This window comes from Pristiophorus japonicus, chromosome 22, assembly GCF_044704955.1.
Source record: "Pristiophorus japonicus isolate sPriJap1 chromosome 22, sPriJap1.hap1, whole genome shotgun sequence".
Classification (NCBI taxonomy): Eukaryota; Metazoa; Chordata; class Chondrichthyes; family Pristiophoridae; genus Pristiophorus; species Pristiophorus japonicus.
The window spans coordinates 63,704,854-63,732,833 of NC_091998.1; the positions used below are offsets into that span (position 1 = coordinate 63,704,854).

Here is a 27,980-nt window from a genome sequence, read left to right on the forward strand (position 1 = left end):
CCTGCAAGGCTGGCTGGCTGGCTGACCTGACCGGTAATGTGGCGAGCGGATAAAGGTACCTCTGCAAAGCGCCGTGTCCCCCCCTTATGTAGCCGGCACGTAAAGACCCCGAGCCAATCTGCAGCCTGCAACACGCCCATTCTCCAAACAAGCCTACCCCCTTGCAACCACCCACCCAGCCTCTGCAGGCCAGGATTGCAAGCGTTGCATCTCCGCCTTGGAAGGCACTCAAGCAGCTGAGATAATCTCTCACCGCCTCCTCCCCACCAAATATAACAATCACTTTTACAACAGTGTAACAGACAAACATATACATCTCACACCGAGCCACAGAAGACATTAAGGCAGATGATCAAAAGCTTGTCTAAAGAGGTAGGTTTTAAGGAGAGTCATAAAGGAGGAGAGAGAGGCGGAGAGGTTTAGGGAGGGAGTTCCAGAGCTTGGGGCCCAGGCAGCTGAAGGCATGGCCACCGATGGTTGAGCTGTTAATAATCAGGGATGCTCAGCGGGACAGAATTTGAGGAGCACAACTATGCACAATGTTCCAGAAATGAGGATATACAATACAAGGGAAGACAGGCTTTTCGGAAACGAAGAGACGCACTGTGTCTGGATTCTAAAGCAGTGCCCCTGATGAAAAATAATACCACTTGGAGTTGGATTTATTCATTTTGAGAGAGAAGCGGGGTGTCACCTTTAATACAGGTGTGGGAGATGTGGAGCAACTCATGCACAATTGCAGTCTGAGGTTATTTGCCCCTTTCCAGCCAGTGGACAGTGATTACATCAAACGGGGAAGCGTGTCTGTTTTTTCCCCAAGCACTTTCCATATTCTACTCAAACCCAAATATTAGTGTCGGGATATTACCGCATGAACACAGCTGTCTGGCGGGGCATCTCCGGATCAATGGCCCAGTTAATGCCCCCCCCCCTCCCAACCCCCCACTTCACTAACATCACCCACAGCAACCTTTGGAATCTTTGCTTTCATTCGCCCACACCCAGGCTGCAATTCTGCTCGAATTTCAAAACATTTCCCCCCTCTTCCTAGCTTACGGTTACTTTTAAAGTTTGAAAATAAACACCCATGTGTTTGTCTGCAGTTCTGCTCCTTCCAGAATTGCGTGATCAATTAACAATGTAGCCGCGAGAATTAACAGCAGTTGGGGTCAGATGAAGAATGCCCTTCAATTCTCCTGATCCCATCCTTCGGAATATCAATCCCAGCGTCTTCCCATTGCAGCATCTCACTGTCCCCTGGAGCTCAGATCAGGAGCTGCAGTCTGGATTCCAGCCAAGCAGTTCACATTGTGAGACTGCGACCTCAATTATACAGCCCTGGACTGCACAGCAACACTCCAAGGCCCTCTCCTAGCAATTCAAGTTGATATTTTTCGACTCCCTAGGGGTAGCGTCCCTGCATGATGACTCCAAACATGTTTAAAAGCCCCGATTTTAACTCCAGGTGGATTCCTCGTTCAGGCCTGAGTTAAAATTACAGTCGAGTCTCAATTATCTCACTGGGCCACAATATGTTGGCTCATAAGAACATAAGAAATAGGATCAGGAGTAGGCCATACGGCCCCTCAAGCCTGCTCCGCCACTCAATACGATCATGGCTGATCCAATCATGGACTCAGATCCACTTCCCCGCCCGCTCCCCATAACCCCTTATTCCCTTATCAGTTAAGAAACTGTCTATCCCTGTCTTAAATTTATTCAATGTCCCAGCTTCCACAGCGAATTCCACAGATTTACAACCCTCTGAGAGAAGAAATTCCTCCTCATCTCAGTTTTAAATGGGCAGCTCCTTATTCTAAGATTATGCCCCCTAGTTCTAGTCTCTCCTATCTGTATCCACCTTGTCAAACCCTCTCATAATCTTATACGTTTCGATAAGATCACCTCTCATCTTCTGAATTCACAACCTACTCAACCTTTCCTCATAAGTCAACCCCCTCATCTCCGGAATCAACCGAGTGAACCTTCTCTGAACTGCCTCCAAAGCAAGTATATCCTTTCTTAAATATGGAAACCAAAACTGCACGCAGTGTTCCAGGTGTGGCCTCACCAATACCCTGTATAACTGTAGCAAGACTTCCCTGCTTTTTTACTCCATCCCTTTGCAATAAAGGCCAAGCTTTCATTGGCCTTCCTGATCACTTGCTGCACCTGCATACTATCCCCTGTCCTTGCTGCCTGCTCAGGAGAGCAGGTTAAAATTACAGATGTTGCAATCATGGCGGTTTTCGGACAGGTAAAGAGCCAGGGCGATTTTAACTGCTGAGCGAGCAGAGTTAAAATCGCCCCCGATTCACAGCAGGCGCGTTTGAAGTGTGTCTCAACGTCCAGTCGGCAATACTGGTCGTAATATCACACTGACTGGGTTTCACAGGGATCTAGAATGGTAGCCGGGATGAGGGGCAGCATTTATGTGGAGAGACGAGAGAAGCTGGGTTTGTAATCCTGAGAGCAGGGCAGGTTAAGGGGAGATTTAATAGAGGTGTTCAATTGTGAGGGATTTTGATAGAGTAAATAAGGAGTAACTGTTTCCACTGGCAGAAGGGCCAGTAAGCAGAGGATACAGATTTAGGATAATTAGCAAAAGAGGATGGGGAGAGTGAGTTGTTATGATCGAGAACGCGCTGCCTGGAAGGGCGGTGGAAGCAGATTCAATGGTAACTTTTAAAGGGGAATTGGATAAATACTTGAAAAGGAAAAAAAATGCAGGGCTATGGGGAAAGAGCGGGGGAGTGGGACTCATTGTATCGCTCTACAAAGAGCTGGCACAGGCACGATGGGCCGAAAGGCCTCCTTCTTTGCTGTATCATTGTGTGATTCTATGAATACCAGGTCACAGGGAAATTAAGAACAGGAAAGAGATAAAAAAAATATGTAACAACTCATCTCACACTGGACCAGTCCCAATGGAGCCAGCAAGCAGAAGGATGAATATAACTGCTGCAAATAACCTGCATCACGCACATTTAATGAACGGCGAGGTCCCTGATTGATCAGCAAATCCCTACATATCCCAAGACACTGCTGCATTCTTTTAATAAACCTGAAAGCTCAAAGCATTCCACATTCACGGCTCTTAATTTCCAGTGGGAATAAGAGATGATTGTCCTGGGCTGAAGCGGGAGTAGTGTGTTCTCCTGGTACTTTAACTAGCTTCTTGTCCCCTTATTTCAACAATAAATGAATGGTCTGGCAGGCGCTCAGCACAGGGTTTAGAGAATGTGCGGAGGTGTGCCCCACATATATACCAGGCATGCAAAACAATTCCAGCAACTGCTGCAGTTTAAAGTCATGAAAAGTTCCCTCATTGCATCTCGTTAAACTGCTGTCTCAGTAAGTATTGATGGGGGTTTAATTAAAATCAATGTCCAACAAACAGAGGCTGTTTTTTTTTGGCTCTGGGTGCAAACAGTTCGGGGATCCGCTGAGAGTGAGAATTGTGAGCAGAAAGACTGAGGCGGATGGAAAATGTATTTAAAGATGCACACGCCGACCTCCCGTGGCAGTGCTCTGGAACCCGGGCCACGGTTTGTGATGTTTGCCTTCTCGGATGGGGCTGTTGGTTTGTGAGGACCTGTGCCTTTAAGGCCGCAGCTCAGGCACACTCTGAGGTCTAAGTGGTCATCTGCTGAATGAAGGGATTTTTTTGTAACGCCCCAGCTCCCGCCCTTGGGGAGAGAAAGAAAGACTTGCATTTATATAGCGCCTTTCACGACCACTGGACGTCTCAAAGCGCTCTACAGCCAATGAAGTACTTTTGGAGTGTAGTCACTGTTCTAACGTAGGAAACGCGGCAGCCAATTAGCGCACAGCAAGCTCCCACAAACAGCAATGTGATAATAACCAGATAATCTGTTTTGTTATGTTGATTGAGGAATAAATATTGGCCCAGGACACCAGGAAGAACTCCCTGCTCTTTTTCGAAATAGTGCCATGGGATCTTTTATGTCCACCTGAGAGGGCAGACGGGCCTCGATTTAACATCTCATCCAAAAGACGAGAGAGGCCAGGTTATCAATGTGAAAAATACCAGCAGGAAATGACTGGCTTTTATTTTTAAGGTTTTATTGCATTTTTGACAAACTATCATACGTCTGAAGTGTGACAGACGTGCACCAGAGGTAAGGCGATAATATAAATAAAATGGGATCTGTTTATTTTTGTATGAACTATATAAATATAGAGTAACACTTTAGCCAATAATAAGTCACTCTCGCTCCAAATGAAGGCGATTTAATTGGAAATTGCAGAGATTATTTTGCTAGATTGCACACTGACCCCCCCCCCCCACCCCCAACATGGTTCACCAATCATCAGTCACATTTATGTGATGCTTCAACATAGTTTATAAAAAAAACACATTCCGTCCCCATCTTTGCCCGCTTTTTGTTGTGAATTTTTATTGGTGGTTGTGTGTTTTATTTATTTACTAAGCAGTGATTTATAAAGCTTTAGCTTAACATCCTTTTGTACTCTATGCCTCTATTTATAAAGCCCAGGATTTGTTTTCTAACAGCCTTCTCATCTTGTCCTGCCACCGTCAAAGATTTGTGTATCGTTAGTTTATATTGCCTCTCCTCATTCTCCGTACCAAAATGACTCTTCACATTTCTCGGCATTAACTTTCACCTGCCTATTTCACCAGTCTGACTATGTCCTCCTGAAGTCTGTTACTACCCACCTCACTGTTCACTACATTTCCAAGTTTTGTGCAATCTGCAAATTATGCCCTGTAGACCCAATTCCAGGTCATTATTAATATATATATATCAAAAAGAGCAGTGGTCCCAACACCGCCCCCTGGGGGATATCCCTCCAGTCTGAAAAACAACCGTTCACTACAAAAGACAAGTTATGACATTTTGGGCTGTTCACTTCCACGTTCCTGTTAAGCCGCATGGCCAGTGGTCTGGAGGTGCCACGTAGGCCACTCACTGGCTTCTACACGGGAGATTGAAGGCGATTGATAGGGTAGATGCTGAGAGGTTGTTTCCCCCGGGCTGGAGTGACCAGAACTAGGGGACACTGTCTCAGGATGAGGGGTCGGCCATTTAGGAATGAGATGAGGAGAAATTTCTTCACTCAGAGGGTTGTGAATCTTTGGAATTCTCTGCTCCAGAGGGCTGTGGCAGCTCAATCTCGGAATATATTCAAGACTCGGATGGAGAGATTATTGGACTGTAGGGGAATAAAGGGATATGGAAATCGGGCGGGAAAGTAGAGTTGAGTTCGATGATCAGCCGTGATCTTATTGAATGGTGGTGCAGGCTCGAGGGGCTTTAGTGGCATACTCCTATTTCTTATGTTCTTAAACTACGCATGCGTGAAAATCTGAATGTGCCACGCAGCCGTGCACCCAAATAAAATGACAGGGAATATTGGTTCAATTCATCCGAGCTGTTCTGATGAAAGGGGCATACTGAGAATGTCCCTCTTTACCCAACCTGTTGTAGATTTCCAGCATTTTCTGTTCATAATTCAGATAAATAACAGAAGCCAAGCTTGATGTTGCACAATGATTGACAGACAGACAATGATAGACGGGAAATGACCCTCTGGTCCATCCAGCTTGTGTACAACATTCCTGTTAAACTGCACGGCAACATGGTGGTATGGAAGTCCTGCACAGGCCACTCACCGGCCTTTACATGGGAGAAACTGCGCATGTGCAAACATTTGAATGGCCTGCGCAGCCTGTTAAAGGGACCACACACGAGAAAAATAATTTGAGCGAACATGTGCATCACAGTATATAAACACCCCACTCCATAAACATCCGAAAGCCATTTCATCTCCTGGGAGAAGTGAAAAACCAGATGAAAACAGGAAAAAAATCTGGGAAATTCCTCCAAGCCCCTTAGACAATCATTTTTAAAAATGGATTTTTTTAAAAAATCACTGTTCGGTGAAATGAGCTTCTCTCAACTCCCACTGAAGGTCACGAAACATAGACTGCGCTCCAAATCGACAGGCCTTCCTGAGGCAGATACTGATGACCAGGGCACTGATTTATGGCTGACCCGCATTCCGTCCTGATCGAAGCCTCATTAAATCAGTGGGAAAAGCAGGATGATCGATTGATCTGATTTACAAAGGGCCGAGCCAGATAATGAATTGGAAACTCTGAGATTTAGACAGTAACTGACCCTCGACAAAGGTCGTGACACAGGATCAGAAATGTCCACAATGCAGAAAGCCGAAAGGGGCCCCGGGACAATCACACGGCTGCGAGTTAGAAAGATTCCCATCCCGGGAATAGCGAGTATTTCCCGGAATTGTTTAGTGCTTGTTCTCAGGATGTGTGCGGTGTTGGCAAAGCCACATTTAATGTCCATCCCTAGTTGTCTTGAGGGCATTAACAATCTTTCAGGTGAGACGTTAAACCGAGGCCTGCGTCTGCCCTCTCAGGTGGACTTAAAAGAAACCCTGGCACTATTTAAGCAGGGGAGTTATCCCTGAAATGCTGGCCAATATCGATCCCTCAATGAACACCAATAAACAGATAATCTGGTCATTTTCACATTGCTGTTTGTGGGAGCTTGCTGTGCGTAAAATCACTGCCACATTTCCTCCATTACAACAGTGACTACACCCCAAAAATACTTCATTGGCTGTTAAGCATCCTGAGGTCATTAAAGGCGCTATATAAATGCAAATCTTTCCTTCTTGGAACTGGAGTCACGGAAAGACGAGACCAGGTAAAGGTGCAGGTTCCCACTGAGACTAGAGGTGACACTGCTATCACTGAGCCACGCTGACACTTGAATACCGACCTGAGGGCTTTCACTTTCCCCCACTGGTTGATTGATTTGATCCTGGAAGTAACAAGTGACAAGTTTTCCAATCTCACTTGTGCCTTTGGAAGAGACACTGGGGTTCTTCAGTGGAACTTCAGAAGGCAAAAAAGCAGACACAATGGGAATCCTGGGCCACTCGTCATTGACCAGAAACTCAACTGGATCAGCCACATACATGCCATGGCTATCAGAACAGGTCAAAGGCTGGGTATTCTGCGGTGAGTGTCTCACCTCCTGACTCCCCAAAGCCTTTCCACCATCTGCAAGGCACAAGTCAGGAGTGTGATGGGACACACTCCACTTGCCTGGATGAGTGCAGCACCAACAACACTCAAGAAGCTCGACACCATCCAGGACAGAGCAGTCAACTTGATTGGCTCCCCATCCACCACCTTCAACACTCACTCCCTCCACCACCGGCGCACCGTGGCTGCAGTGTGCACCATCTACAAGATGCACTGCAGCAACTCGCCAAGGCTTCATCGACAGCACCTCCCAAAACCGCGACCTCTACCACCTAGAAGGACAAGGGCAGCAGGCGCATGGGAACACCACCACCTCCACGTTCCCCTCCCAGTCACACACCATCCTGACTGGGAAATATATCGGCCGTTCCTTCATCGTCGCTGGGTCACAATCCTGGAACTCCCTCCCTAACAGCACTGTGGGAGCACCTTCACCACACGGACTGCAGCGGTTCAAGAAGGCAGCTCACCTTTCCAAGGGAAATTAGGGATGGGCAATAAATGCTGACCTTGTCAGTGATGCCCACATCCCAGGAAAGAATAAAAAAATGTGCACAAAAGCAAAATACTTCGGTTGCTGAAATCTGAAATATAAACAGAAAATGCTGGAAATGTCAGCAGGTCAGACAACACCTGTGGAGAGAAACAGAGTTAATGTTTCGCGTTCTGACACAAACCCGAAACGTTAACTCTGTTTCTCTCCACAGAGACTGCCTGAACTACTGACATTTGCAGCATTTTCTGTTTTTATAAAAAAATATGTAGCTTGTTCAGCTCATTTATCAGCCAATGCTGGCATCTAGTGGCCATTAACATATATTTCGGTCAAAATTGAAATGTAGAGCGAATCAGATTGTAAATAATTTCAACAGGAACTACCGCAAAAATAATTTGAAAACAAAACAAAAATGAACAAACACATGATTATTGTCCAGAATTTTTCACTCTATTTTCTCATTTGGTTAATCTGTTGAAATCTTACCAGTGGCAACTTTTAGCCTCACTGCATGGACACAGTAACAGAACAACAAATGGGGAGCAATTTTCTCTGAGACTGAAGCCTGGAGCTAAAAATGTGAAGTTTGGACACAGAGGCACACTTCTTGCCCAGTGTTCCAGGACACCGACCGGCGCTTCCTGGACACTGCTGCTGATCTTTTGCGATAGTGTAAAAAACACGTGACCGAGAAATTCGTCTCGGCCAGTGGCACAGAACGGGCGATATCCACCTGTTATCGGCCGATCCGGTATCGCCTGTTCTGCGTCACCTCCCGAGACAAATTTATAGTGAGGTGAGAATCAGCAATGCTCCAAATCATTGCCAACGATTCCTCTGCGGGTGCAATTGGGAAGTTACACTGGAAATTACACCCAATCAGGGCGACAGGAACTGCTGAAGCCCTCACCCATGCCTTTGTTACCTCTAGACTCGACTATTCCAATGCACTCCTGGCTGGCCTCCCATATTCTACCCTAAGTAAACCATAGGTGATCCAAAACTCGGCTGTCCTAACTCGCACCAAGTCCCACTCACCCAACACCCCCTGTGCTCGCTGACCTACATTGGCTTCCAGTTAAGCAACGTCTCGATTTCAAAATTCTCACCTTGTTTACAAGTCCCGCCATGGACTCGCCCCTCCCCATCTTTGTAATCTCCTCCAGCCCCACAACCCCCCCTCAGAGGTGTCTGCACTCCTCTAATTCTTCTTGACATCCCCGATTGCATTTGCTCAACCATTGATGGCCGTGTCTTCTGCCTGGGCCCCAAGCTCTGGAATTCTCTGCCTAAACTTCTCCACCTCTCTTTCCTCCTTCAAGATGCTCCTTAAAACATTACTCTTTGACCAAGCTTTTGGTCACCTGCCCTAATTTCTACTTATGCGGCTCGCGTCAAATTTTTTATTCATAATACTCCTGTGAAACGACTTGGGACGTTTCACTACGTTAAAGGCGCTATATAAATATAAGTTGTTGTTGTTATACGCAGTGCCTTGCATTCAGATCCTTCGACTGCAATAGGCTGAATATCAGATGCTGTGTATAACAGGCGGCCGACTCGATAGCGCCCGATCTGTGCCACCCCCCCTCCCAGAGACGAATTTCTAGTGCTGTGAGAATCAGCAACACTCCAAATCTTTGCCAGCGATTCCTCTGTGGGTGTAACTGGGAAGTTACACTGGAAATTACACCCAATCGGGAACTACCTACACCCCCAACACCCTCAGCGCTGGCTTGCCACCCCAAACTTGAAGAAACGTGAATCCCGCAGCCCCTGCTCGGTGAGAGAGTGAGAGAGGGCAGTGGGTGATGTAGAATGCTTCAGGTGGTGTGCCACAGAATGGCTGAGAGTTCTCCGTTTAAGCCTTTGCCACACTTGACGGGCACTACAAGGTCAATGAGCAAAATTGAATAATACAGTTATCGTCGAATCGTAGCAATTTACAGCACGGAAGGAGGCCATTCGGCCCATCGTGTCCGCTCCGGCCGACCAAGAGCTACCCAGCCTAATCCCACTTTCCAGCTCTCGGTCCGTAGCCCTGTAGATTACGGCACTTCAAGAGCACATCCAAGTACTTTTTAAATGTGGTGAGGGTTTCTGCCTCTACCACCCTTTCAGGCCGTGAGTTCCAGACCCCCCACCACCCTCTGGGTGAAGAAATTTCTCCTCAAATCCCCTCTAAACCTCCCCCAATTACTTTAAATCTCTGCCCCCTGGTACTTGACCCCTCTGCTAAGAAAAATAGGTCCTCATAATGTATTCTAGGCCCCTCATAATTTATTTTATTACTAATTCTTGGGATGTGGGCATCACTGCCAAGGCCGGCATTTATTGCCCATCCCTAATTGCCCCTTGAGAAGGTGGTGGTGAGCCGCCTTCTTGAACCGCTGCAGTCCGTGTGGTGAAGGTGCTCCCACAGTGCTGTTAGGGAGGGAGTTCCAGGATTGTGACCCAGCGACGATGAAGGAACGGCCGATATATTTCCAAATCAGGATGGTGTGTGACTGGGAGGGGAACGTGGAGGTGGTGGTGTTCCCATGACATTGCTGTTCTTGACCTTCTAGGTGGTAGAGATGGTGGGGGAGTTGCTGCAGTGCATCTGTGAATCGGTGGTGGAGCTTAAACCAAAAACAAAGAAAGACTTGCATTTATATAACGCCTTTCACCACCACAGGATGTGTCAAAGCGATTTATAGTCAATGAAGTACTTTTGAATTGCAGTCACTGTTGTAATGTGGGAAATGTGGCAGCCAATTTGTGCACAGCAAGCTCCCACACACAGCAATGTGATAATAACCAGATAAACTGTTTTAGTGATGTTGATTGAGGGATAAATATTGGCCGGGACATCGAGGATAACTCCCCTGCGCTTCTTCTTTTACGTCCACTTGAGAGAGCAGATGGGGCCTTGGTTTAATGTCTCATCTGAAAGACGGCACCTCTGACAGTGCGGCACTCACTCAGCACTGCACTGGAGTGTCAGCCTAGATTCTTGTGCTTAAGTCCCTGGAGTGGGCGCTTAATATGCGTGTACAACGAATACACTTAGGTTTATTGAGGCCCTGTGTATAAAAGTGCATTAACCTCAAACAAATACAAGATATTGTACGTACAAAAGACCAAAAGCATTTTATTTACATATTTGCTGAAATTATGTTTTACAATGTTGAAAGGCAATTTACAAAGATACAACATACTTTATCATGAAAAACATTGTGTGAGCAATTGTCAGTATTCAGTGTCGGGGCAACGGAGTGACTGATCCAGGGGGGAAATTACTCTCTCTGCAAGGTTACATACCTTCACCCAGAGAAATTCCTGGGATCATTTTGTCAGACTCCACTAGCGAGTGTCTGGGGGCTGCGATCCGTCGCTTAAACTTTCAGTTTTTAAACTCCGCTGTTGCCCACAGAAACTCTAGATGCCAGAAACACACCGGTGTCCAAGAACTACTCTGGTGCAAGCAACAGGAAATATGTCACGTACAATGTTCCGTCTATTTGCATACAATTATAATATCATTCACATTGAATTACAATATCATTTGCATCAAATTATATCATTTGCAGCTAATTATAATATTCGCATCTAGTTAATCGTTTTGCATCTAATTATAATATTTCCGCACAGTTTGGGGTGGACTTCCTGTACGCTCAAAGTCACTTCTGATGGGAGTGAGTGTGGAGTTAGCAGGGTGGTTGAGGTACTGATTCTGCATTCTCTTTTCAGGAAATTAAAACTAGGAGGTTTAATTTGCTCCCTCGCACTGTCAGGGTCATCCCACTCCAAACTACCCTTACAATAATTACTTCAGCACTTGTTTTTCTAAAATTAATTGAAAAAAAAGGTGTGCAGATTCATTCTAAATATTTGTAGGAGTTTAACAAATGACATTTGCTCGTTCTCTCCCTCCCCTCCCCCAAGTCGCTGGTTCATTCTGGGCTCAGGTTCCAGCAGTTTGCCCCAGGGATCATTCTTCCCTTGGCAGGGTGGTGAATCTCAGCCCCCAGAGGGCTGTGGAGCCTCAGTCTTTCAGCATCTTCAAGACAGAGATCGACAGATTTTTGGATGTTAAGAGAATCAAGGAATATGGGGATCGGGAGGGAAAGTGAAGTTGAGGTAGCCGATCAGCCATGATCTCATTGAATGGCTCGAAGGCCCGAATGGCCTACTCCTGCTCCTAATTCTTATGTTATGTTATGTTCTTATTCCACCTTGTGAGGCATCACAGCCCAGCCCTGTCCTGAACTCACTGGGTGCGGATCCAGACTCGTTCCAGCAAGGAGGGCAGAGGGGGAGGGCTGGGAGCGGGTGTCACTCAATATTGATCGGGAGCAGGAACTCTAGCCACACTGTCCCACTCCCCCGCCCAAGCTCACTGGTGCTGAGGCCCTACTGATTGCTCTTGCTTCTTGGTCAGTAAACTCAGCCCAGACTGGGCTGGAATCTGAGCTCGGCTTGTAGCATTCACACAACAGGTGAATGAGGGAACCCTCCGAGGATTAACCCTTCCATTTCCAGCTCGCCCACCCACCACCCCCACTTTGGGAGCAGGAAGTCAAAGCCCTCTCCAACGCGTACTGCCGGGATCTGGAATTGAGTGAGAATTATAGACACAAGGAAATATCTCACCGCGGTGGGGCACCACATAATGTCCCTGCTTTGCACCTTGCTCAAATTCAGCATCAGGGTGTTGGGTCAGGGCACGAAAGAGAGAAACGGACGAGGCTTGACTTGGCTGTGAGCAGCGGTGTGTCCTGCAGGGTGCTGACGGGGAGGCATGGGCTGTCGGTGACTATGACGGGAAGCTGGGCATTGGGAAGAACCTGGAGATTCTGTGCAGCGAGGATTTGGAGGTGTCGGGCTCGCTGCTTCGCCTGTACGAGACCTCCGACTGCTGCCGTTTGCGGGTGAGCTCCTCCTCCAGAATCTGCACAAACACAACAACCACAACCAGTCACTCAGGGATCGGTCCGAAAATAAACACCACCGCCGGCAGACCATCACCGACAACAACACGTTTCACACAAGCACAGTATTGCTGCAATCGGAAATAAAATCAGAAAATGCTGGGAATACTCAGCGGGTCCGGCAGCATCTGTGGAGAGAAACAGAGTTAACGTTTCAGGTCGATGACCCTTCGTCAGAAAAGTCCAAAAGGTAACAGATTCTTAAAGAAGTGCAAGTGGCCCTGAAAAGGGGAAGGGAGGAAAGAACAAAAGGGAAGGTCTGCGATAGGGTGGAAGGCAGGAGAGATTTGAGAGACAAAGGGAATGATGGGACGACTTGAGATGGTAATGGCACAAGTTAGGAAACAAAAGAGGAGTCTAGGTAGGGGGTGAATGGTGGAATAATGCCTGGGGAACAGAGAACATCGTTTCTTTTGTTTTGTTCCCATTGTCTCATCAGTGGAATACAGGAACAGGAAGAGGCCATTCAGCCCCTCGAGCCTGTTACACAGGAACAGGAGGAGGCCCATTCAGCACCTCGAGCCTGTTACACAGGAACAGGAGGAGGCCCATTCAGCCCCTCGAGCCTGTTACACAGGAACAGGAGGAGGCCATTCAACCCCTCAAGCCTGTTACACAGGAACAGGAGCAGGCCATTCAACCCCTCAAGCCTGTTACACAGGAACAGGAGGAGGCCATTCAGCCCCTCGAGCCTGTTACACAGGAACAGGAGGAGGCCCATTCAGCACCTCGAGCCTGTTACACAGGAACAGGAGGAGGCCCATTCAGCCCCTCGAGCCTGTTACACAGGAACAGGAGGAGGCCATTCAACCCCTCAAGCCTGTTACACAGGAACAGGAGCAGGCCATTCAACCCCTCAAGCCTGTTACACAGGAACAGGAGGAGGCCATTCAGCCCCTCGAGCCTGTTACACAGGAACAGGAGGAGGCCCATTCAGCACCTCGAGCCTGTTACACAGGAACAGGAGGAGGCCCATTCAGCCCCTCGAGCCTGTTACACAGGAACAGGAGGAGGCCATTCAACCCCTCAAGCCTGTTACACAGGAACAGGAGCAGGCCATTCAACCCCTCAAGCCTGTTACACAGGAACAGGAGGAGGCCATTCAGCCCCTCGAACCTGTTACACAGGAACAGGAGGAGGCCATTCATCCCCTTGAGCCTGTTACACAGGAACAGGAGGAGGCCCATTCAGCCCATTGAGCCTGTTACACAGGAACAGGAGGAGGCCATTCATCCTCTTGAGCCTGTTACACAGGAACAGGAGGAGGCCATTCAGCCCCTCGAGCCTGTTACACAGGAACAGGAGGAGGCTATTCATTCCCTCGAGCCTGTTACACAGGAACAGGAGGAGGCCATTCATTCCCTCGAGCCTGTTACACAGGAACAGGAGGTGGCCATTCATCCCCATGAGCCTGTTACACAGGAACAGGAGGAGGCCAATTATCCCATTGAGCCTGTTACACAGGAACAGGAGGAGGCCATTCATCCCCTTGAGCCTGTTACACAGGAACAGGAGGAGGCCATTCAGCCCCTCGAGCCTGTTACACAGGAACAGGAGGAGGCCATTCATTCCCTTGAGCCTGTTACACAGGAACAGGAGGAGGCCATTCATCCCCATGAGCCTGTTACACAGGAACAGGAGGAGGCCAATCATCCCATTGAGCCTGTTACACAGGAACAAGAGGAGGCCCATTCAGCCCATCGAGCCTGTTACACAGAAACAGGAGGAGGCCATTCATCCCCTCGAGCCTGTTACACAGGAACAGGAGGAGGCCATTTATCCCCTTGAGCCTGTTACACAGGAACAGGAGGAGGCCCATTCAGCCCCTCGAGCCTGTTACACAGGAACAGGAGGAGGCCCATTCAGCCCCTTGAGCCTGTTACACAGAAACAGGAGGAGGCCATTCATCCCCTTGAGCCTGTTACACAGGAACAGGAGGAGGCCATTCAGCCCCTCGAGCCTGTTACACAGGAACAGGAGGAGGCCATTCATTCCCTCGAGCCTGTTACACAGGAACAGGAGGAGGCCATTCATTCCCTTGAGCCTGTTACACAGGAACAGGAGGAGGCTATTCATCCCCATGAGCCTGTTACACAGGAACAGGAGGAGGCCAATTATCCCATTGAGCCTGTTACACAGGAACAGGAGGAGGCCATTCATCCCCTTGAGCCTGTTACACAGGAACAGGAGGAGGCCATTCAGCCCCTCGAGCCTGTTACACAGGAACAGGAGGAGGCCATTCATCCCCTTGAGCCTGTTACACAGGGACAGGAGGAGGCCATTCAGCCCCTTGAGCCTGTTACACAGGAACAGGAGGAGGCCATTCATCCCCATGAGCCTGTTACACAGGAACAGGAGGAGGCCAATCATCCCATTGAGCCTGTTACACAGGAACAAGAGGAGGCCCATTCAGCCCCTCGAGCCTGTTACACAGGAACAGGAGGAGGCCATTCATTCCCTTGAGCCTGTTACACAGGAACAGGAGGAGGCCCATTTAGCCCCTCGAGCCTGTTACACAGGAACAGGAGGAGGCCATTCATTCCCTTGAGCCTGTTACACAGGAACAGGAGGAGGCCATTCATCCCCATGAGCCTGTTACACAGGAACAGGAGGAGGCCAATCATCCCATTGAGCCTGTTACACAGGAACAGGAGGAGGCCATTCAGCCCCTCGAGCCTGTTACACAGGAACAGGAGGAGGCCATTCATTCCCTTGAGCCTGTTACACAGGAACAGGAGGAGGCCATTCATCCCCATGAGCCTGTTACACAGGAACAGGAGGAGGCCAATCAGCCCCATGACCCTGTTACACAGGAACAGGAGGAGGCCATTCATTCCCTTGAGCCTGTTACACAGGAACAGGAGGAGGCCATTCATCCCCATGAGCCTGTTACACAGGAACAGGAGGAGGCCAATCATCCCATTGAGCCTGTTACACAGGAACAAGAGGAGGCCCATTCAGCCCATCGAGCCTGTTACACAGGAACAGGAGGAGGCCATTCATCCCCTTGAGCCTGTTACACAGGAACAGGAGGAGGCCCATTCAGCCCCTCGAGCCTGTTACACAGGAACAGGAGGAGGCCCATTCAGCCCCTTGAGCCTATTACACAGAAACAGGAGGAGGCCATTCATCCCCTTGAGCCTGTTACACAGGAACAGGAGGAGGCCATTCAGCCCCTCGAGCCTGTTACACAGGAACAGGAGGAGGCCATTCATTCCCTCGAGCCTGTTACACAGGAACAGGAGGAGGCCATTCATTCCCTTGAGCCTGTTACACAGGAACAGGAGGAGGCTATTCATCCCCATGAGCCTGTTACACAGGAACAGGAAGAGGCCAATTATCCCATTGAGCCTGTTACACAGGAACAGGAGGAGGCCATTCATCCCCTTGAGCCTGTTACACAGGAACAGGAGGAGGCCATTCAGCCCCTCGAGCCTGTTACACAGGAACAGGAGGAGGCCATTCATCCCCTTGAGCCTGTTACACAGGAACAGGAGAAGGCCATTCAGCCCCTTGAGCCTGTTACACAGGAACAGGAGGAGGCCATTCATCCCCATGAGCCTGTTACACAGGAACAGGAGGAGGCCAATCATCCCATTGAGCCTGTTACACAGGAACAAGAGGAGGCCCATTCAGCCCCTCGAGCCTGTTACACAGGAACAGGAGGAGGCCATTCATTCCCTTGAGCCTGTTACACAGGAACAGGAGGAGGCCCATTTAGCCCCTCGAGCCTGTTACACAGGAACAGGAGGAGGCCATTCATTCCCTTGAGCCTGTTACACAGGAACAGGAGGAGGCCATTCATCCCCATGAGCCTGTTACACAGGAACAGGAGGAGGCCCATTCAGCCCCTCGAGCCTGTTACACAGGAACAGGAGGAGGCCATTCATTCCCTTGAGCCTGTTACACAGGAACAGGAGGAGGCCATTCATCCCCATGAGCCTGTTACACAGGAACAGGAGGAGGCCAATCAGCCCCTTGAGCCTGTTACACAGGAACAGGAGGAGGCCATTCAGCCCCTCGAACCTGTTACACAGGAACAGGAGGAGGCCCATTCAGCCCCTCGAGCCTATTACACAGGAACAGGTGGAGGCCATTCAGCCTCTCGAGCCTGTTACACAGGAACAGGAGGAGGCCCATTCAGCCCCTCGAGCCTGTTACACAGGAACAGGTGGAGGCTATTCAGCCCCTCGAGCCTGTTACACAGGAACAGGTGGAGGCTATTCAGCCTCTCGAGCCTGTCCCGTCATACAGTGAGATCATGGCTGATCTGTATCCGAACTTTGGGTGGGACACGATGTGAAGAGCGAATCTCATACGTTTGGAACTCTTTTTAAAAATTCAGGATCCCTTTTAAAGAGGAAGCCAATCTATCTAAAGAGGGAATCTCAGACTTTTGGGATCCCTCTTGAAGAGCGATCTCTTGTATCATTGGGATCACATTCAGAAAAGAACGTTGCATTTATCTAGCACCTTTCACGACCTCAGGATGTCCCAAAAATGTAAAAGCAGGGAGTCTCCATGTGAAACTTGCCGTTTAGCAGAGGGAGAGGGTGGTCTGGCTTTGAGTCTCTTTCTTGGGCAGCACCAACACTGCCAAAAAGTAACTTCTCTCGGAATGGGCTACCATGTCAACCTTCCGCAAAATACTTAAACAACAACAACAACCTGTATTTATGTAGCACCTTTAACATAGCAAAACATTCCAAAGTGCTTCACAGGAGCGTTAACAGATAACAATTGACACCGAGACACACACAAGATATTAGCACAGGTGACCAAAAGCTTGGACAAAAAGTAGGTTTTAAGGAACATCGTAAAAGGAGAGAGAGGCGGAGAGGTTTAGTGAGGGAGTTCCAGAGCTTGGGGCCCAGGCAGCTGAAGGCATGGCCACCGATGGTGGAGCGATTATAATCAGGGATGGGCAAGAGGCTACAGTCGGAGGAATGCAGAGATCTCGAAGGGTCATAGGGCGGGAGGAGGTTACAGCGATAGAGAGGGGCGAGGCCATGGAGGGATTTGAATATGAGGATGATAAGTTTAGATTTGAGGTGTTGCGGGACCGGGAGCCAATGTAGGTCAGTGAGCACAGGCGGGTGGTGATGGGCGAACGGGACTTAGTGCGAGATGGGATTCGGGCAGCAGAGTTTTGGATGAGCTGAAGATTTGGCCGGTGGAAGGTGGGAGCCCCAGAACTTAAGAGTCTACATTCGCTCTGTTGAACATTCACCTCTTTGCGTGACACAAGACGGTCCTTCCATTCCTTCAGCTCCATCGAGTGCTCCTCATCGAGTGTCTTCAGTTTCTCTTTCTCGTGTTGCACCAGGAGGTGCAACTTCTCGTTCTGGTAAAATACAAAGGGGCAGAAATTCGGTCATGCCTCTGTTGCGGCGTTAATCCAGGCGGAGCGGTACTTTCGAAAAGGTTTGCGCCTCCTGCCCAGAAATGTTTCAGAATCGGTCGACGAGCTGGCATGGGCGATAAATCAGCCAGTGCACGCCAGAACTGGAGGGGGTGGGGGGCGATAATGAAAGTTTGGTCGGTACATTTTGAGGGCCCATTGCGCATGTATGGAACTCCGAATCAGATTCCGGGAAAAGCCGAGTCTTAAAGACGCGGCGTGGTAATGCACCCATTAAAGTTTTCAAAATGACTTGTTTCCCCCCCCCCCACACCGTTCTGTCTGTCTGCCGCTGCAAACTGGGGGAGGGGCTCACGCACCGTGCTGTGTGTAAACGTTGCACTGACTGCGACCTCCCAGGGAAGTGTTTCCTCATCCCTTTAAGTAGCCGCCAGTTAACGACTCTGCCAGCCTGCACCCGCTGTTTTTCCCGACGTTGTTATTGGCGGGCGCTCAGTGAGGCGGCCGCACCGAATTTACCGACCGGGGCGCGAGCGTGGGCGTTGCACCAGGACTGATGCCATGATCGGAGCGATCGTCAACGGCCCGGCACTACTGGTTTGTGCCCCCGATGAGCCTCGAATGGATTTTCCGTCGGGGCGCTAAAAGCTACGTGCGGTTGCTAAGCTCTAACGCTCTCATTAATGCCTCCTCTGGCCGCTAACTGAGGCATCAGACAACCAAAAATCCAGCCCAAAATATTGTGTCGCCTCGGTCATTCGCGCCAGGGTGTCCCTGGAGATGGAGCACGCGGTGTCCACCGGTACGCTCGCGGCCTTCCACGAGAGGTGGGCGCCGGAGGGACTGGAGTGCATCATCACCCCCGGCAACCAAATTTTAATTTGCTTAAAGGTTTTCATTACAGTCTTAAATTGTTCATTTGTGGGTGGGTCTAATGCCAAAAGGGGGCACTTGTTTTAAGTTTCTACAGAAATAGTTGTGACACCTCGGTGTCAATCTGGCTCGGCTCGAACTTCAATATTTAACACACGCTTCACTTTTCTGACAAGTTAAGGGTTAGGTAGAATCTTTGATTTGTTCTTCTCTCCGCTGGGTGGGATCCCACTGGAGATTCCAGAGATCCCAATGAGCTCCAAAACCCTGTCAACAACGTGGGAATTGTAAACTGTTGTGGGATTCAGTAACTTCCAACTTACATTTCAAATACTGAAGCACAGAATCTCTACGAAGGATAGGCAGCCAATGCTTTTCTTGGGATGTGGGCATCGTTGGCAAGGCCGGCACTTATTGCCCATCCCTAATGGCCCTTGAGGAGGTGGTGGTGAACCTTTGTCTTGAACCTGCAATCCAGGTGGTGAAGGTGCTCCCACAGTGCTGTTATGTAGTGAGCCATGTTCACACTCAGTGCTTTTTGTGCACAGTCCCGTTAATTTTGCTGCAGGATATCTTTCCCAGCGGCAACTGTGCGGGACCTCTTGATCGATACATGGCTTAGGGTGCATCTTAGGGGGAACTTTGGTAGTGAGTTCTAGGATTTTGACCCAGTGATGATGAAGGAACTGCAAAGAACTAGCCAGAAAACTAGTGTGCAGGAGAGTGCTGCTAGTGCCCACTTTGGTAGGAAGAATAAAACAGCGAGTTATTATTTAAATGGGGAGAGATTACAAAGTGCTGCAGTACAGAGGGATCTGGGGGTCCTTGTACATGAAACACAAAAAGTTAGCATGTAGGTACAGCAAGTGCTTAGGAAGGCAAATAGAGCATTGGCCTTCATTGCAAGGGGGATGGAGTATAAAAGTAGGGAAGTCCTGCTACAACTGTACAGGGTATTGGTGAGGCCACACCTGGAGTACTGCGTACAGTTTTGGTCTCCGTATTTAAGGAGGGATATACTTGCATTGGAGGCAGTTCAGAGAAGGTTCACGAGGTTGATTCCTGAGATGAAGGGGTTGCCTTATGAAGAAAGGTTGAGCAGGTTGGGCCTACACTCATTGGAGTTTAGAAGCATGAGAGGTGATCTTATTGAAAGGTATAAGATTCTGAGGGGGCTTGATAGGCAGATGCAGAGAGGATGTTTCCCCTGGTGGGGGAATTTAGAACTAGGGGGCATAGTTTCAGAATAAGGGGGTCGCCCTTTTAAAACTGAGATGAGGAGGAATTTCTTCTCTCGGAGGGTCATGAATCTGTGGAATTCTCTGCCCCAGAGAACTGTGGAGGCTGGGTCATTGAATCTAGTTAAGGTGGAGATAGACAGATTTTTGAACGATAAGGGAGTGAAGGATTATGGGGAGAGGGCAGGGAGTTGAGCCCAAGATCAGATCAGCCATGATCTTATTAAATGGCGGAGCAGGCTCGAGGGGCCGATTGGCCGACTCCTGCTCCTATTTCTTATGTTCTTTATGCGCTTGCCTCTCTCCGCCAAGCCTTTCTCCCCCACCCCATCTCTCTCCCCACTGCCTCATTCTTTCTATCTATCTGAAGGCGAGAAACTGGAAGAGGGGTAGATGTAAAAGCGCTGTAACCACCTGACGGGACCTACACTAGGCGTAGCGAGTGTTTGAGCGAGGTGCACGGGTACCTGGAGCTGCTGTAGTTCCGCAGTGTTGTTATCGCATTGTTTCTGCAGGTCCCGGAGATGAGCTTCGTGTTTCTGGTGCTGATGTTGCCTCTCTGCTTTCTGTCGAGCTTCTTCCTGGACTGTGAACTGGGGACAAAAACAGCAACATTAGTTAACAGCACATTCACCCCGACCATGTAACCTGCAGATAAGGCTGCTCTCTCTCCATCGCAGATATAGAGAGCCCAAACACCAGAGGGCGGGCAACAACGCAGGGTCAACATCTTGTGGCTTGTGCGATCTTCCCTGAGAGTACCCACAAGGCCCATGAAGGGAATCGGCTCCGTTTCAATCCCCAGGTTCTCTGCATGTATTTCAATGTTACACTAATCCTAACCCCACCCTCGAACCTGAATCCTAACCCCTAACCCCAAGCAGTGTCAGCAGTGGCTCAGTGGGTAGCACTCTCGCCTCTAAGCCGTGGAACTTGAGCACATAAATCTAGGCTGGTACTCCAGTGCAGTGCTGAGGGGGTGCAGTATTGTCAGAGGTGCCGTCTTTCGGTGAGACGTTAAACCAAGTGCTCTCTCAAGTGGACGTAATGGCACTATTTCGAAGAAGAGCAGGTGAGTTGTCCCCGGTGACCTGGCCAATATTCATCCCTCAATCAACATCACTAAACCAGATTAACTGCTCATTATCACATTGCTGTTTGTGGGAGCTTGCTGTGCGCAAGTTGGTTGCTGAGTTTCAAACATTACAACAGTGACTATACTCCAAAAGTACTTCATTGGCTGTAAAACACTTTGCGATGTCCGATGGTCATGAAAGGGCCTATATGCAAGTCTTTCTTTTAAACAACCAACATGGATCTTAACACAGGCGCACTGCAAGTATTATCATTCAGTTCATCAGACCCGAACACGAACATTAACTCTAATGCCTAACCCTACCTTCCAAACCTAACCAGGGCACTGACCCAAATCTTAAAGCAGATACACGGAACCAACTTCATCTCACTCCACTGGCCCACTACCACGGCATATCCCCGACTCTTGCACTAACCCTAACCCCCAAAGGTAGACCCAATCCTAACCCTTTGATACCCTTCAATAACTCGGTCTGAGAAAATGTTGTATGTCGCCGTCTTAAAATCTCGAACACTCGCCTGCCATGCTTCCATCCATTCCCTGCTCCTTCCAGGATTGATGCTGAAACAGTCACTCTCAAGTTACGATTCTAGTGCGGACTTTGTGTTGTTCAGCAGCAGACGAGAATGCCAGAGATTGCCAGTGAAGAATGTGCATCCCTACAAACCGGCGCATGACAGGTTGGAATAGCGAGACACATGTTGTCTTGCCTGCGTCAAATGATTGCACGCAGGGTTAAGAGTTCGATCACTTCAGCAGCAACACTAGAATTGCTATTTCTGCTATTTTGGAGGATGCAATGTATGAGCCTGTGAGAATGCTCACAGGTTTGTAGAGCTGTTGAATCGTGAGTGGCTTAGCCAGTCACGTGATGTTCACACAAAGGAGTCAAGGGTTATGGGGAGCGGGCAGGAGAGTGGATTTGAGGCCAAGATCAGATCAGCCATGATCTCACTGAATGGCGGAGCAGGCTCGAGGGGCCAAATGGCCTACTCCTGCTCCTATTTCTTATGTTCTTATGTAAAACTCATTAAAACCCCAGCCAGTTGGGTTCAGGGGATCCACGATGAGACAGGTGGTTGTGAGCCTGGTGGATGAACTGGTAACGTGTAGTGTGATTGTTAAACCTATTGGCCCAGAAATTGCGGTCGGTGGCTTCCTGTGGGCGGATGTCCCCGACCTGAAAAATTTCTACGAAAGTAGCTGGTGGTCCCGGTGGAGCGTGGGATTCCGTTGGGGAGGGTCTTCTCTTCCCACCCTGAGAAGCGCGCTCCCGTCCTCCAGGTTCGGACGCAGAAGGTGCAGTCACGTGAGCTCAGGTCCAGTATTCCACAGCTTTCTCATTAATAGCAATGGGAACTCCGTATCTACCAGTTCTCATTGCTATTAATGAGAAAAAAAAACAAATACACTAAACACCATAATAAAAAATAAAAAAACACCTCACATAATTAAAATTAATTGAAATTAAACTTAATATATATATTTTTCTGATTTTTAAAAAAGTTTTGTAATTAGGGTTAAAAATAAACTTACCTTAGTGGGCAGGGTTTTTAACAATAATTTAATATTATATTTTTGTATGTTTTAAAACTCTTACACCTGTAAAAGTAGGCTATGTGCTTGCTTTTATCAGGTGCAAGAGTTTTGAGGACATTTGCTGGGCAAGATATGGGTAAATACCACAACCTTGCCCTTGCAAATGTCTTCTCTCCCGAGATGAATTGGATCTGTCAAGCTTCAGCACATGCGCATTGTGCGCTGAAAACCGGCTTTTGCGGTGCCTTCCCGGGTCCGTACACACCCCTTACATTCTCCGTACACACACCCCGTACGCTCTCCGTACGCTCCCCGTACGCTCCCCGTACGCTCCCCGTGCGGACCTGGGGAGGCTGGGCTTTCCAGGCCATTGCTAATACACCAACCCGTTCTTGCTATGAATTCTTCAGCAAAGAATTTATGAAGCAAATACATTACAGGTACCAACTGTGACATTGTATAAACAGCACAAGGGGTGCGAAGTGGAATGACTAACCTGTTTGATGAGCTCCCTTTGTTCCACTGACGCTACTGCCTTGATCTTTAGGCTTTGCTTGAAGATGTTCAGTCTGGTCTTGCTGTCGTTGCGTTGTGTTTTTGGCAGTCGAGTCCTCTCTTGTGCTTGCTGGCTCTTCAAATCCTCAATGAGGCCGTTGTGATCATAGGACATTCGGTCCTTCTCCTGCGAGAGGGATGTGGAAGACACCTCATTACGCAGAAACAATCTAACGGTACGACAATTAAGAGCAGTTGGAAAAGAAATGTCCCCATTTTACAAGTTGATTTGTTCAAATCGTTTGGTTCTGTGCAGTGGCTCTATAATATTTCCCATCCAAGTAGGAACACAACAGAACCCTCCTCCCAATCCTGCTTTTAATTTGATTGTGAGATCATTGACGATTAACTTGCTCTCTGCCTTTCCTGCTGGATTATCGATTCAGTAATGTCACCAGGTCGGGTATTGCAGGGGGAGGGAGGACTGGTGCCCCATCAGACTGTGGTGATCGGATCAGTGTACAGAGGTGAATCCATCCGTCGTGTAGTCACTCTGCAATGCCTAACATTCAGTGGGTGCACAGTCCCAGGAGAATGGAGTGTGAGTGTCAGGAGAGCTCCAAGTTTGTCCAGAGCACAGTAACCCAGGGTGGCACAGCATTGATGCATGGCACCATGGGGTAACCCAGGGTGGCACAGCATCGATGCATGGAACCATGGGGTAACCCAGGGTGGTACAGCATCGATGCATGGAACCATGGGGTAACCCAGGGTGGCACAGCATCGATGCATGGAACCATGGGGTAACCCAGGGTGGTACAGCATCGATGCATGGAACCATGGGGTAACCCAGGGTGGCACAGCATCAATGCATGGAACCATGGGTACTGGGACACTGGGTACTACCCCACAGAAGCAACTGGACGAGACATCCAAGAGTCTTTCTGTTGCAACTCACAGCGGCTGGAACCAGAGACACCAGAAGCTCATCGGCTATGACAGCGTCGCTGCCCAGAGGAGGGGAATCTCACACCTTCATAAAACCATTCTGTGTACTTTGTGGTTATGGGGCGCTCGACAGGCAGGCAGCCTTCCAGATTTAGGTAAATCAATAGGTGCATCTGTCAAACCCCAACAACCTAATCATGGGCTGACTTCTACAAATGTTTAATTTTCTTCAATAGTACAATTTATTCCTTAATAAAACAATCTTCCCTCTGTGGCTGAGGGGGCTAATCAAAACTTCACACACACACACACACACACACACACCTTCCATTTTGTTCTTTCCTCCACTCCCCCTTTCCCTACCTCTACTTGCTTAAAAACGGAATTTCTATCTTCGTCCAGTTCTGATCAAAAGTCATCAATGTGAAATGTTAACTCTTTTTCTTTCTCTATAGATATTGCCTGACCTGCTGAGAATTTCCAGCGTTTTCTGTTTTTATCACACACACACACACACACACACACACACAGGCTCACACACACACAGGCTCAGCAACCCACCCCCCCACACACACACACACACACACACAGGCTCACATACACACACACAGGCTCAGACTCACACACACACTCACACGCACACACACACACAGGCTCAGCCACACACACACACACACACACGCACACACACACACAGGCTCACACACACACACACACACACACACACACACACAGGCTCACATACACACACACAGGCTCAGACTCACACACACACTCACACACACAGGCTCAGCCACACACACACACACACGCACACACACACACAGGCTCACACACACACACATACACACACACAGGCTCACATACACACACATGGGCTCAGACACACACACACACACACACACAGGCTCACACACACACAGGCTCAGCAACCCACCCCCCCACACACACACACACACACACACACAGGCTCACATACACACACACAGGCTCAGACTCACACACACACGCACACACACAGGCTCAGCCACACACACACACACACACACACACACACACATACAGGCTCACATACACACACATGGGCTCAGACACACACACAGGCTCAGACACACACACACACACACACACACACAGGCTCATACACACGTGTGCACGCAGTATCATGTAAAGTTGACATGTGACGCTCACTCACCTTCTCGTGTCGTTTCATCAGCAGGTGCCTCTGTAGCGAGAATTGTTCCTTCACCTGCTGCTTGAACAGATGGTACTTCTCCTGCAGATGTCGTTCCTCAACGTCCCAGACCACTGCCTCACGGTCTAACGCACAGACACAGGACGCAAGGTGACCAGATGGTTAAATTGTGCCTTCGCCAGATGCGGAACATTTAGCGACGGTGTTGAAAAAAACTCACAAAACCAAGATTGAGGATGAACTAACTTGCCTTAGTATATCTGGGCTAGGGTGGGGAAATGTGCCAGGGTTTCCACTTCCAATGGTTATCCAATGACCAAGTGTGTCTGTGTGTGTGTGCAGGTATTCGGTGCGGATGGGATCGGGTTCACCTGCGATGCCTCCTTGTTTGAGGTTCACCGTCCAGCCCTACACATGATGAATGGCCACTTGCGTGATGTACTTAAGAGCGGCTGCGACCTGTGTAATGTATGTACCTGCGAGTATGCTCATGGGTTTGTAGAGCTGTTGAATGGTGTACCATCTTGGCGTCCGGAGGAGGCGGGGGTCCCCGATGGAGTGCTCTCTACGCGGGAGTCCTCCCTCTATTTATTGGGGATTTGGCCTGGAGGGTGTTGCACGTGGCAGTCCCGTGCAATCGGTTTTTGAGTCGGTTCACAGATTCCCAGGCCGCCTGTAATTTCTGCGGTCTGGAGGAGTCCGTGTGCCATGTCTATGTACATTGTGTGAGGTTGCAGCTACTCCATTATTTGAAGGGACTGCTCCTCAAATTCTGGCTGCATTTCAGTCCCACGCTCCTGATCTTTGGGCACCCTGTGCGGAGGGGAGTGGGCAGGTCGGAGGGCCTCCTCGTAAGACTGCTCCTGGGTCTGGCCAAGGTGGCCATCAGCCGGTGCAGGCAGCGGGCGGTCGAGGGGAGTCGTTCAGCCCGACTGCCTGCCTCTCTTCTGCGGTTACATCCGAGCCAGGGTATCCATGGAGATGGAGCACGCGGTGTCCACCGGTACGCTCGCGGCCTTCTGCGAGAGGTGGGCACCGGAGGGACTGGAGTGCATCATCACCCCCGGCAACCAAATTTTAATTTGAACCACTTAATGTCTAAAGTTTAATTTATTTATTTGTCGGTTTAGTGCCCCTTTAATAAGGGGGCACTGTATTAATGTTCAACTAAAAATAGTTGTAGAGCTGTTGAGTTGGGAGTGGCTTAGCCAGTCACGTAATGTTCACAAGACTCAATAAAACCCCAGCCAGTTGGGTTCAGGGGATCCATGATGAGGCAGGTGGTTGTGAGCCTGGTGGATAAACTGGTAATGTGTAGTGTGATTGTTAAACCTTTTGCTAATAAACCAACTAGTTCTTAATAGCAATGTGTTGCTGTGAATTCTTAAGCAAACAACCCATGAAGCAAATACATTACAACCTATGAGATCACCCAGGAGAGGACAGGGGTAAACTAGGGGCAAATGAGTCATCACAGTTTAGAAGATGTAAGGTTTTCAAAAAGTGAAACAGTTGCTTACTCTTCAAGGTTTTACTGATGGTCTCAGAGGATCTTTGAGTCTGACTGGAAATTTGATAACAATTCATAAGGCGGGGAAGGGAGCAATTAAAGATCTCACCAACTTATAAGCTGCTGATCAATGTTTTAAAAACTACCTTCTTTCTTAGGCAGTCGCTCGGAGTCGAGGATGGTTTGCTTCCACACTACAGTGAGTTCTCAGGTGACTGATGAGTCCAATGTGGGACCTACAGTCTCTGTCACAGGTGGGGCAGGCGGTGGTTGGAGGGACGGGTGGGTGGGGTGCCTGGATAGTCGTGCGCTCCTTCCGCTGTTTGCTTTCACGTGCTCCCGGCGCAGGGACTCGAAGTCCCACTTGCCTCTCCTCCACTTTGAGCGGTCTTGAGCCAGGGATTCCCAGATGTCGGTGGGGATGTTGCACTTTTTCAAAGAGGCTTTGAGGGTGTCCTTGTAATGTTTCCTCTGCCCACCTGGGACTCGCCTGCCATGGCGGAGCTCGGAGTAGAGCGCTTGCTTTGGGAGTCTCGTGTTGGGCACGCGGAAAACTATAAAAACTGTTTGACAGCAAGATTTTACGGTGTATCTATCAGTAGAAGATTCCCTTTTCTTCTCATGGATCCCACTGGAATCAAAGCAAAAGCAATGATGAGGTCCAGTTGACGCTATCGAGACTACCCTTGGGATACCAGGATCCCAAATATGACCACCAATGTGTGCCAATTTGCCCCCGATTAGAAGGGAGGGCATTGACACTAAAAGCTGAGCCTCATGTCCTAAACCTCAACCGTACAACGCTCACCCAACAGCATTCAAACACTGCCCTCGGAAACCAGCAATGTCTTCAGTGCCAGTTTTGTTGTTCATCGATATTTGTGTAGAGAGACAAACACAGCGGAGGTTGACCGTGCACTGTGGATTTCGGTGTGTGGTCTGAATATACTTGTGCGTGACGCCTCACCTCTCTTCAGCTGCTGGCCCTTCATCAGCCGCTTAAAGTCCGTGGACGATATTCTTGTCTTCCGCTCCTGAACAATCTTCTGCAGATGCTCATTCAGTTCTTGCTGTTGTTTCTGGATGAATTCTCGCTCCTGGTAAGAAAGAAAGAATTTTCATTTATACAGAGCCTTTCACAACCTCAGGATATCCCAGAGTGATTTACAATTAATGAGGTGTAGTCACTGGT

The 27,980-nt window shown here is 49.0% G+C and overlaps 1 protein-coding gene across 1 annotated transcript in view; it reads right to left on the reverse strand.

Moving 5' to 3' along the window:
* Window positions 1–10,665: 10,665 nt before the first annotated feature.
* Window positions 10,666–27,980, reverse strand: part of LOC139235108 (STE20-like serine/threonine-protein kinase) — an 84,505-nt gene continuing 67,190 nt past the window's right edge. The window contains exons 15-20 of the mRNA XM_070866277.1: window positions 27,756–27,885; window positions 25,279–25,403; window positions 23,137–23,322; window positions 20,473–20,598; window positions 17,763–17,876; window positions 10,666–12,492 (exon numbers count right to left, since the gene is read on the reverse strand). Coding sequence (XP_070722378.1) covers window positions 12,358–12,492; window positions 17,763–17,876; window positions 20,473–20,598; window positions 23,137–23,322; window positions 25,279–25,403; window positions 27,756–27,885 — 816 coding nt within the window. The 3' untranslated portion in view covers window positions 10,666–12,357. The remainder of the gene's footprint in view (window positions 12,493–17,762; window positions 17,877–20,472; window positions 20,599–23,136; window positions 23,323–25,278; window positions 25,404–27,755; window positions 27,886–27,980) is intronic.